The sequence below is a fragment of the Hoplias malabaricus genome, chromosome 1 (assembly GCF_029633855.1).
Source record: "Hoplias malabaricus isolate fHopMal1 chromosome 1, fHopMal1.hap1, whole genome shotgun sequence".
In the NCBI taxonomy this organism is placed as follows: Eukaryota; Metazoa; Chordata; class Actinopteri; order Characiformes; family Erythrinidae; genus Hoplias; species Hoplias malabaricus.
In genome coordinates this window covers 9,724,584-9,736,946 of record NC_089800.1, presented here as the reverse complement: position 1 = coordinate 9,736,946, position 12,363 = coordinate 9,724,584, and the positions used below count along the sequence as shown (strand labels likewise).

At 40.4% G+C, this 12,363-nt stretch overlaps 1 protein-coding gene across 5 annotated transcripts in view; it reads left to right on the top strand.

Annotated features, from left to right (window-relative positions):
- atp8a2 (ATPase phospholipid transporting 8A2) overlaps positions 1 to 12,363 on the top strand; it is a 58,980-nt gene that overhangs the window by 31,282 nt on the left and 15,335 nt on the right. For all 5 annotated transcript variants that reach the window (XM_066646170.1, XM_066646196.1, XM_066646188.1 and 2 more), the window contains 5 exons: positions 186 to 270; positions 494 to 633; positions 1,939 to 2,077; positions 3,196 to 3,260; positions 11,522 to 11,694. In XM_066646170.1, the coding sequence (XP_066502267.1) occupies positions 186 to 270; positions 494 to 633; positions 1,939 to 2,077; positions 3,196 to 3,260; positions 11,522 to 11,694 (602 nt within the window). The remainder of the gene's footprint in view (positions 1 to 185; positions 271 to 493; positions 634 to 1,938; positions 2,078 to 3,195; positions 3,261 to 11,521; positions 11,695 to 12,363) is intronic.

The window sequence follows — 12,363 nt, the reverse complement described above, 5'->3', positions numbered from 1 at the left end:
AAACATAACTAAAGGCGTCATTGACGTTGACAATAAACCAGGCTAAGAGTCGTGTAAGTAAATATTTAAGGGTATAGATATAGCTGCATAAACAGTCTACCGTATAACGAGTAGTGGTTTAAGGCAAATAAATCAATCATGAAAAGCCAAAGGTGTTTTTTTATGATGTCACATGTGTATTACAGGATAATGTGATTTTTGAGAGGCTGAATGAATCATCTCAGTATAAAGATGTGACTGTAGCCCACCTGGAGCAGTTTGCCACTGAAGGTGAGCTGATTTCTATGTGCTCGCTCTCTGTGTTGTTTTCTTTCGCCAAACCCCCCAGCCCCTTATTCATTTCCATTTTCTTCTTTAATATCGAAAGTTTCCACATTCCAGTTCCTGACTGTCACTAACTGCATTACGTATTCGTTTTAAAGTGGTCACGAGTATGTCAAAGTTATTAAAATATAATAGTGAATAAACGTAATGTGTGTGTGTGTGTGCACAGGTTTGCGGACTCTGTGTTTTGCTTATGTGGATCTGGAGGAGAGTGTGTATCAGGAGTGGCTGAAAAAGTACAACAGTGTCAGTACAGTTCTAAAGGACCGCGCTCAGAAGCTGGAGGAGTGCTATGAGCTGCTGGAGAAGGTACAGTCAGATCAAACTCACGCTCATACGTGAGATTATGGGTTCGTATTGTTTTTTGGAAGAGGTGCGTCATACAGACGAGTTGTCTGTCTCTGTGCTGAAGTTTGTATCCAGCAGTGGGCGCTGTTTTGTCATTAATGTATGGGCTGATGAACGTGTGTTTGTGCGTGCTATGACATTTCCTAATGTGTTAAATCCAGCAGTTATTATTAGCAAATGCAGTTTTAAATTATGAAATTATGTATCATAATATATTATACCACTAATGTATAGACTTCATAAGACATGCATAAGCATTGAGTAATATGTTTTTAATGCCGTATTTCTTTTTTTTTTTTTATATTAAATGTTTGTCTGTTTAATGCCCTTTGTGATAATATAACAACTGGTATTAGTATTTTATACGTATTAATTTCTTTTGATAAGGTATTATTCAGTGCTTATTCATGTGTTATGACCCATGTGGAGGTAACCTTAAAATAAACTGATCCGATACATAAATAAAAATTTCAGGATAAACGTAGTGGCTTGCATGCATGCGTATATGAGTGTGTGTGTGTGTGTATTCAGGCTCTTTCCCAGATGAGCTAGAATGGTGGGGTAGTAGACCACAGTGGGGATAATTACCTGCACCAGTCTGCCAAGAGCCTCATAAAACTAAAGTCAACAACACCACCATGTTACCAACACACACACACACTGTCTGTCTCTCTCACACACGTGCACATTCTCTCTCTCTCTCTCTCTCTCTCCCTGTTCTTCTCACACACAGGAACACATATACAGTATCTCTCTCTCGCACAGAGGCACACACTGTCTCTCACACATGCAAACGAAATGAATTATGGGACAGGACAGCAAAAGTTTGACACAAGTGATGCATTAATTCATTCATACCTTCATTCATTCATTTCAACTGCTTTATCATGTTCAGGTTTGTGGTGAGTCTGGAACCTACCAGACTAGTCAAAATAGGGAGAGAATGTGATAATGATGCTAAAATGTTGTAGGCTGTTAAACTATTAAACTAAACGGTTAATGATTCTTTCTTTCCAGATTTATGTGCTCTGTGTCAAACACTTTAAATCCAATTTTTCAGTTTGTATATTTTTACACTAATGGAAAAGACCAGCTGTCTTTATACTGCCAGTTCTCTTTATTATGGATGACTGGTACAATAGAAGTTGACCTTAATTTATCATCTACAGTCAATAATGCCCACTGACAAGTGTGAAGTGTCTTTTTCCTGCCATTGTTTTGGATATCACTGTCTTTCTTATGTCTTTTCCTTTCTGTCCCTCTCAGGACCTGCTGTTGCTAGGGGCGACTGCTATAGAGGACCGCCTGCAATCTGGTGTCCCAGAGACCATCTCCACTCTCATGAGGGCAGACATCAAGATATGGGTTCTGACAGGAGATAAGCAGGAGACTGCCATTAACATTGGTGGGTGTTTATAGTTTTATGTCATCTGGATAGATTACTATTAGTATTATGGCATGGTTATGTAGCTGACGTACATTCAAAGTCTTTCTCCCAGTAATTTTGTGCTTCTGGTGTGCAGTGGTTAGTATTTATCAAATTTTCCAGCAAAGGACATGGGTCATTGGTGCCCAAAGCTCATTAATGAGCATAGGAAATAAGGGGGTCAGCATGGGGATACAGACCCAACACGCTTTTCTGCCATTTTTCTATCAGAGCCTTTTGCTGGTTCAAACCACTGCATTCCAGGAACACCCCACAAGACCTGCCATTTTAGAGACCACACCCAGTCTGACCCAGGCATCTAGGCATCACATTTAGACCCTTGTCAAGGTCGCTTAGATCCTTAGTTCATGCTCCCAACACATCAACTTTAAGAACTGATTGTTCACTTGGTGCCTGATGTATCCTAATGCTTGATAGGTGCCAGTGTACCAGATAATCAACATTTATTAACTTTTTGTGGTTTCAATCATATGGCTAAACATTGTATGTGACCTCACGTCCTGAGAGTGTTATAAACAATATTACAATCCGTGTTTTATAATTATTTTTTAAGTCCACAAATCTAGCTTATATCCACTGGTAAATTAAAACACATACAGTGTCTCAGTCACACAGCTCCAGCGACCTGGAGGTTGTGGGTTTGAGTCCCTCTCCAGGTGACTGTCTGTGAGGAGTGTGTTCTCCCAATGTCCATGTGGGTTTCCTCCGGGTGCTCCGGTTTCATCCCACGATCCAAAAACACACATTGGTAGGTGGATTGGCGACTCAAAAGTGTCCATAGTTGTGTGTGTGTGTGTGTTGCCCTGTGAAGGACTGGCGCCCCCTCCAGGGTGTATTCCCGCCTTGCGCCCAATGATTCAGGGTAGGCTCCGGACATACCGTGACCCTGAACTGGATAAGCGGTTACAGATAATGAATGAATGAATGAACACACAAACATGTACAAGACAGGAATATTAGAAATAGCTCAGTGAAGAAAAGAGACAGAATGAAGTTAAATGTAAAAAACAGAAAGAAAGGACTTAGGAAGCTGTGTGTGTGTGTGTGCAAACAATAACTGTGTTTTTCTCTTGTAGGTTACTCCTGTAGGCTGGTGACCCATGGCATGTCCCTCATCATCGTCAATGAAGACTCTCTGGATGTAAGTGTGCATGTGTGTGTATATGTGTGCGTGTTTTAGGGTGTGGAGTTGAGGGGTGGGTGTGTTGCCTTGTTTCTTTGTACAGGTGAAGGTAATTAAAGTGTCTGGTGTCATCAGTGAGGAACATGATGAAAGAGATGAATCACACTCACACACACACACACACACACACATCTATATTCCCACAGAACAAGAACACACACACTGAATATATTTTATACACTACACTTTCATAATAATTATATAATGCCTTGTGTTTGTGGCTTTAACCTAAAGAAAGTAATTTACATCTGTGAAAGCTGAAAAATGAACACACACACACTAACAAGACACAAAAACACACAATTTGTTTTCACTGGGCTCCGAGACAGATAGTCTGCAAACAGTAGCTTTGAGCTTTGAAGTCTCAGACTATAGTCCGTCTGTCTGCAAAAAGCAGTACCAGACACACACACACACAGACGCTCCAAAATGTGTTCCTGGTTCAAGCCAAGGTTTGATATTATATTTTCTGTGGATCAAGCTCAGAATTTCATGCAGAGTTAAAGCTCTATTATTAACATACAAGTCCATTCTCAGAAAGATTAGGACATTGTGTAAAATGCATTAAAAATCAGAATCTCTGAAATGTCAATCATCTTGTAGATATTTTTTAGCTATAAAAAGTACAAAGAAAAGATTTAAAACAATGTAGAATTTGATGCCTGCCATACACTCAAAAAAAAGTTGGTACAGAGGTAAAAGTGAAACGTTAAAGAAATATTTGAATCTTAAAAGACTTCATAATAAGCAGGTGAATTTGTAACAGGGGATCACTTTGGAAAATACCTTTCACATAACACAGTCCACTGCTACATCAAGAAATGCAGCCTGAAACTATATCACCAAAAAACGTAAAGCCACTGTTTCCATTCTGTGGAAATGCTAATAGGTTCACTAGGCCCAAGTTCATCCCTGATTGTCCTAAAAATGGTGGAATCGTGGGCTGCAAGTGGGCTGCACTTAACAAAATGCAATCATTTTAAAAGACTTTCTTGGAAATGGGGTTTTTAAATGAGTAGTCTGTCCTTCATATCATGACAAAAACATTTTATCTCCATTTTTGATGTTGACCAATTAAAAAATACCTGTTTCTCTTGCATTAAAAATCTAGTAGAAATGCTTCAAAATAGGGCTAAAGGTATTTTTTCTTTTTGTTAATTGTGATAAAGGAAGTGTTTTAGAAGACTTTCACTGATTACATACATACATACTTATCCAGCAGCTTTTTTACATATATATATATAAACCTCTATGTTTTTTCCATAATAGTCTGGCTAGTGTTACAGCTGTGTGTGTGTGTGTGTGCAACAGTGCAACAGCTGCCATTGTGTGAGAGTTATATAGTCACAGTTGGGCAGATACATCACAACCTTCTCTCTCTCTCTCTCTCTCTCTCTCTCTCTCTCTCTCTCTCTCACTCTTCTTTTTCTTTGAATTGTAATGTCCTAATTTCCCTCATTATTTCCACTTCTACTATGAACATAAAGGAATGTGTGGGGGTGTTGTATGTGTGTATGTGTATATATATGTGTGTGTGTGTGTGTGGTGATGAGTGAGGGAGTAATGTGATCTCCTTTTGCTGCTGTATCTCGTCAAAACAAATTCTGGCAGCAAAGCCTCCTGGGTAAACATGGCAGTCTGCGACAGTGACTGTGTGACAGCTTCCATCTGTCACTGTACCGTCACTCACACAAACACACACACACACACACAGAGTCGGTCCCAGTCTGACAGCTGGTGTCCTTGTAATATACACACATTGTTATTTTAGTCCAAACAGATTTGTTCTCTCTGTTTCTTCTTTCTCACACATTTTTGTGTGTGTCTCTCTCTCACGCACATATTTGTCGGTGGATCACACACTCTGATTGGTCCAGTAATTTCCACGTTTCATCCGTCTCCCTGTCACACTGCCCGCATTACACAGCTTCCATAAACATACTTAACAAGCCCCTCATCAATCACACACACAGACACACACACTCTCAATCTGTACCATTCTGTCTGTCATGCATAGCACAAGTGCATAAACTATATCCTGTATGGCTTTCAAATCATAACTAAGAATATTACACACTTACTCTCTCACAAACACACACACACATACACACACACACACACACACACACACTCACACACGTCTAACAGCTATGATTATGCCCTGGAATACTGCATTGAATTTATTGATTGAATAGTCCTTATTGTTTCTGTGTCAGACATGTGATCTTATCTACTTTATCTAGCACTGTTTCTATAATTTTCATAGAGAAGCACTGACCTATCTGGGTGTGTCCATAATTTTGACTGGTAGTCAAAAGTCTGAGGTACACGTGTGTAGTGTGGAGTGAGTGGAGGGTGTAGGCGTGTGTTTACTCAGATGTTCCGGATGATTTTAAATGCATACACGCTGAATAACAGGCCTTGACCCCTTTTTACTGTGTGTGTGTGTGTGTGTGTGTTTGTGCATGCATATGAGAGAGAGAAAGAGAGAGAGAAAGAGAGAGAGAGAGAGAGCAGTACTTTGTGTGGTGAAGGGCATTAGTGGAATCCAATGCTGTCTCTGAATGGAGGAGGTGACCTGTGATATGTCACAGCAGTTGGTATTAATCTCTCACTTGTGTGTGTTTATCTAAGTGCAGTTGTTGGTGAGCATGCTGTGTGTGTGTGTCTCTCTGTGTTGCTGTGTCTCTCTGTGTGCATCTGTGTGTGTATGTATGGGAGGGTGTTTTTTTTTTTTTTTTTTTTTCAAAAATATTTAGAACCCGAGCCCTCCCTGGTGAAATTTCAGGAACTAGGAAGTTATTATTACAGATAGATATTATGTAATTTTATTTATTATATCAGTCTTGTATATTAGTAATCAGCTTTGGGAATGTGTGTGCGTGCCTCTGTGTTTGTGTGCCCATATGTATGTGTGTGTGCATGTGTGCACAGATATGTCACACTAGAAGGCTTTTTTGCCCCTTATACTAAAAATAAATCTGATAAGATTTGCAGGGCCTGAGAACATGTTCACCTCCGTGTATGTGTGTGCGTGTGTGCATGTGTGTGTGCGTGTGTGTGTGTGTATGTGTGTGTGTGTGTGTGTGTGTATGTGTGTGTGTGCGTGTGTGTGTGTGCGTGCAAAGATATGTTGATTATTTAAATATGCTCTTCTTGTGTTTTTATGTTAGTGTGAATATGTTTTATTGTCTGTTCCCAGCCCACAGTCATTGGAAATAAGATTTAGTTTTGAATGTTTAAACACTGGCTGCTGCTACCTGTCATAAAGTGTGGAGGAAACACTGAGATTAGTGTCTGGTAATAGAAGGTTGAATATGCCAGAAATCAGTTAAGCCATAGTTAGTAATGATAGTGGGAAGTGGAGTAGTTGGGAATAAGGTAATTTATTTAGAAACTAAGGGGTTTCTGCATACGTTGGGATGTAGTGTCCATTTTCCTGTATTTTACCTCTTTATCACTTCTGATACTTTTTGTGTGAGAGTGTGTGAGAGAGTGTGTGAGAGAGTGTGTGAGAGAGTGTGTGAGAGAGTGTGTGAGAGAGTATGTGAGTATTTAGTATACCTGCTCACTAAACCTGATCCAAGGCCAGATCTGTTGCAGCCATCTTGGACAGAAAGGGTTGGATTGCAGACATTTATGCATCATTAGCGCCTCTGCGCAGAGTCATAAGGATGTTTACTGCATTGTGGAACTAATTACACTGGACACAAACACACAAAACATCAGCATCATGCTAGACCAAAAGGAATTTCCAAACAAGAATGACCATTAGTGTTTACTTTTGTGTGAGGCATCCAGACCATGCTGCTGGTCACATAAACAAGAACAAGAAAACAATCTGCCCTCACTCGAAATTCACTGCCCTAGTTTTTTTTAGGGATGTGATTATTAAAATTACAGTGGTGAGAAATCAGATACATGCAATTTGAGTTCTGAGTACTACTGGATCTACTTCTAGGTATAGTTTTATTAGTAACATATTGCGATAAGAGGGCAGCACAGTGGCGCAGCAGGTAGCGTTGCAGTCACACAGCTCCAGGGTCCTGGAGGTTGTGGGTTCAAGTCCCGCTCCGGATGAGTGTCTGTGAGGAGTTTGGTGTGTTCCCTCCACTGTGGGTTTCCTCCAGGTGCTCTGGTTTCCTCCCTTGGTCCAAAAACACACGTTGGTAGGTGGATTGGCGACTCAAAAAAGAATGTCCATAGGTGTGAGTGTGTGTGTGTCACCCTGTGAAGGACTGGCGCCCCCTCCAGGGGGTGTTCCTGCCTGGCACATAGTTATTCCGGGTAGGCTCTGAACCCCTATGCTTGGCACTGTATGTGTTGACCCAAGGCACACGTGTTGTTGCTTCAAAGCTTCACATTCTACTGACATTGCTTTTTTATGGAAATTAGAAAATGCACCAGTAAGAGATGCTCCTTGAAGTAATTGAATTCAGGGGACCATGCTGGCTAATGGTTGGAGAAACTAACAAGGTTGTTGGTTTGATCCCCACAGAAATCCATTAGCTCCTCACTACCCCATAAACTTCAGATGGTCCAGAACTTTGCTGCTCGTCTCCTCACCCACACCCAGTCTCACCACCACGTCACTCCAATTCTCCACAATCTCTACTGGCTCCCAATTAAATATCATATTTAGTTCAAAATCTAGCTTCTCACGTACAAAGCTCTCAATAATCTCGTTCCTTCCTCCTGACCTTTTTATCTGGTTTACTTAATTCTCCCTTCCAACCTGTGCAGATTCAGAGACTCAGCCTACTCCAGACTTGCCTTACACATTTGGAACTCCCTCTTGCTATTCAAATCCAATCTTAAAACACACCTGTCTGGTGTTGCATTTCAGCTCTCTTTCCTGAGGCATATAACTGTCCGACCCAGGTCATTACTCCTGTTCTCTACTGTTATGTGTTATTTGTGCCTTTCATTTTATTTGACTGTCGGATGTGATTGTCTCTACGTGTTCTTCTCATTGTAAACAGCGTCATTGGGTTATTGAAAAGCGCTTTTAGAAATGCCATTATTATTATTATTATTATAATAATTATTATTATTATTATTATTAATCCATGGCTGGGGTGATCTTAAGCAAGGTGCCCAACTCTTTCCCGGGTGCTGGGTCTAAATGTTCATAACATTCGGTGGACAAAAAGCTGTTTACACCTTCACACTGTGAGGACTTGTCTTTATGGGGACAGAAATCATGTTCCCATGATGTAAACCTTATATGTTAAGGTAAAGATGTCTGAAGATTAGGGCTAGTGTTAGGGTTAGGTTAGTCTCAGCCACAGTCACACTGCACATGCTGATGGAGTGCCTGATATCTTTAGTGTATTAAGCTGGCTGCACTGTCAGAATTCTGATTGGCTGTTTTACATCTGCGTATAAGTATTACTGTGTATAATTTTGTACTGGCTCTGGTACTAGTCCGACATGAATCAAAGATTGCCTCCACACGTCATGCCAAAATAGCAGACTTGTGATTGGTCCTTTTGCATGTCAGTGAAATATCTTTTCCTGCAGACTCTCTCTAGGGGGTCTGGCAATGTGAGATTAGAGTAAGGGAATAGAAGTCTATGTAATTGCATTGTATGCTCTACAGTGACAAAAGAAATGCATGGTTAATTAGTAGATGTGAATATTCTGATATGTTTGGACATATAGTGAAACATTTGGAGTGCTTTTAAAAGAAAGTTCCAATCTACAAAACATGGGATTGGACCGGGGAACAAACATAAATATGGCACAATATGGACACATGATTTAATGTCTGAACAAACATCTGTGCTATAGATTGTGGCCGATATAAATCTTTCTGTAAATGGCTGAAGACCAGTTGGGTGAGGTTGGGAGATCCAAAAAGAGAGCTTTAAGGAGGAAGTGTTTTAAGTTTTAAGAGTGTCTGTAATACATTACCAGGAGCAGTTACTGTTCTACTAATCAGCCACTTTTATACCCCCCCCCCCCACACACACACACACACATACCACTCTCATTTGTTCCCTCATACTCACGTACACTCTGCCTATCACACATGTTTTGATTTTCCAGCGCTCTGGCATGTGTAATCTCTGTTAATCCGTCTGTTCCGCTCCTGTTTTTCTTCCTCCCTCTTTTTTGTTCACAGGAAAGGTGACTGCAAACAGGAATTCCTGATTGAAAAGATTAAACACCCCTTAATGTGGAAAAAAACACTCTCACACACAAACACCCATTTGTTTTCATAACTTGTCAGGACGATAGTCTGCAGAAGTCAGATGCCAAACTTCATTAATGTAATGTCTCTCAAAACAAGTCAGAATAATAGGTAGAATATTGTTTGAAAACTACACAAACAAATCAGAAACAAATTCAATATTTTTTTCAGCATTTAATGTGTCCAAACTGATTTACACCATCTATTTGTCCAGTATTTTGGATGTTGGTTTAACTTTTCTGCTTTTCCGGATGCAAGTCACAGACAGTCAGATATTAATCTTAGACACCCACTTAACCCCTTTTTCACGGATCTGAAGGTCAAACAGCCACATATTTTTTAGTCCATTCATCAATAAATGAGCAGTTTCACTGTTATCGTGGATTTTGTTTTATAAGCACTGTGACTGGGACACATGGAGTGTAAGAAGTTTGAGAGTAGTTTTTGTTGTTGTTAATCTTTAATAAAATTGCATTAAGTCCTGACCTGGACTGGAGTCCACCTTTTGAATGCCAATGAGCTAATGGATTACCAAACTCATTCAGTGATGCTCAGGTCTGGGGTAGCGCTTCATTTTTCTGAAAACACCAGCAGCTCCATTGTAGGATTTGTTCTGTAGTTTATTTTTTTTTTCAGACAGCTTCATGTCTTTTCAGACCCACAGCGTTAAACAGAAATCTACAAAATCAAGAGAGTTTTGTTGGTGCTGTAGGTTTGACAAATTTTGTTATGGTTTTACTGTAAAGTCAGGACATTTCTGACAATGCTGAATTCAGTTGTGCAGGACTGAGAGCATTTGTCAGGGTTAAATCCAAGAGGAGCTGAATGAAGCTCTGTTAACTCTGATCTTGGATCACGTTGGGTACTCTGGCTGAGGCTGAACATGTGTGAGCTGATTCTGAATCTGTTCTGAGATCAGCTGGCGAAGAGGACAGAGGCAAATATGTAAAGCTTTGTCATGGCTGTAGGAAATGGTCATCTGGTTGCCATGGCTATGACATGGACTAACCTGAAAAACCTTCAAGTGACCAGTCGTTTGTGTGTGTGTGTCCACATGGTTCTTATTACAGCTGTATAGGATGTTTGTTTTCTATTAGTCTTCCTTCCTATTATCAACAACCTCATCAGAAACCGCCTCCAACTGCATCTTTATAAACTCTCTCTCTCTCTCTCTCTCTCTCTCTCTCTCTCTCTCTCTCTTTCATTCACTTTTTTTTCCCATATAAAGAACATGCTGGCCTGTAGTTGAGTGTGTGTGAGAGAGACAGAGAGAGAGATGGAGAAGAAGAGAGAAAGCTCAGTGTGGCTCAGGTGACAGTGATGTGTAACAGATGTGTGTGTGTGTGTGTGTGTGTGTGTGAGAGAGAGAGAGAGAGAGAGAGAGAGAGAGAGAGAGAGAGAGAGAGAGAGAGAGAGAGCGAGCGAGCGAGAGAGAGAGAGAGAGAGCATAAGATGGCCATGTTAACAGCCCCAGTGGCAGCACTTAAACCATCCACTTGAACTTCTGTAGGCATCACACTCTTGGCCTGAGGTATGTGTGTGTGATCCCTGGGTGTTTGTGAGAGTGGGACCCTATGCGTGTGTGTGATGAATGTGTCATCACATGGGATTATGTGCATCTTTGTAGCTGTCTGGGGAAATTGGAAGGTGCCAGAATGAGACTAAATAATGTGTTGCATACAATAATAAGAGATATGAGAATCAAAACATTTCTAGAAATTATGAAGGAATATGTATGAAATAATGGAAGATTTGATGGGTCCAGAATGGTGGCGGAGCTGTAGATGATTCTGTAATCTGAGAAGGCTCTGCTTTTGTGAACATAATTAGGACATTCTGAAATTAACTTGCAGAATGCCTTGTATTTGAAATGTGATAAAGTTTCATATGAAAAAAAAAATAACATTTAACATTAACATTCATCATTTCATAAATTACGAAGCCTTGAAATATTGAAAAAAATATGTGCAAGTGTGTAAAGTGTGTATGCTGGTATATGATAAAAGTGTATTTCCTCCTTCAGGCCACTCGAGCCACTCTGATAGCTCACTGCTCATCTCTGGGGGATTCTCTAGGGAAGGAGAACGAGCTGGCCCTCATCATTGACGGACAGACTCTCAAATACGCTCTCAGCTTTGAGGTCCGGCAGGCCTTTCTAGATCTTGCACTATCGTGCAAGGCAGTAATTTGCTGCAGGTAAACACACACACACACACACACACTGTGCTGTGCACTGTGGAGTCTCTGAGTGATCAATCATAAAAATGCAGACCACAGGGCACTTCACTAAGTATATACTTACAGTAACACCATTAAAGTTGTCATTTAGAAATTACAACATGGTTACAAAATGGTCATTCGTTATATAAAACACACAGAACATCTCTGTGCATTTTTACTGTTTATGTGCATGCTTTGGTTAGCCTGTGTGTGTCTTTTGCTCTTTGTGTTTTGTGTATGGGTATGTGTGAGTTTGTAAAGGTTGTGCCCTGCCTGAGGAGAGTAAATAAATAGTGCTAATGAAAGCTTGGCATGCAGAACACACAGCTCTGCGTGTAGAGGGAATATAATACCCAAAGTGTGTGTGCAAATGTCAAACTACTGACTCATTTTCTGTGATTACACACACTCACTCTCTTACACACATACACATATACACACACACACACACACAATACTCTGTTGAAGAGTAATATTGGCTTAGCGAATAATAAACATTTTATATGCACTTACAGTGTAATAACACACTGCGGTGCTCTCTCTTTCTCTTTGTGTGTGTGTGTGTGTGTGTGTCAGTCAGTGGAGGAATAATTGCCCTGGTGTTGTGTAAATCCTATATCCGGCCTGTGGTCTCTTAGGCCTTAA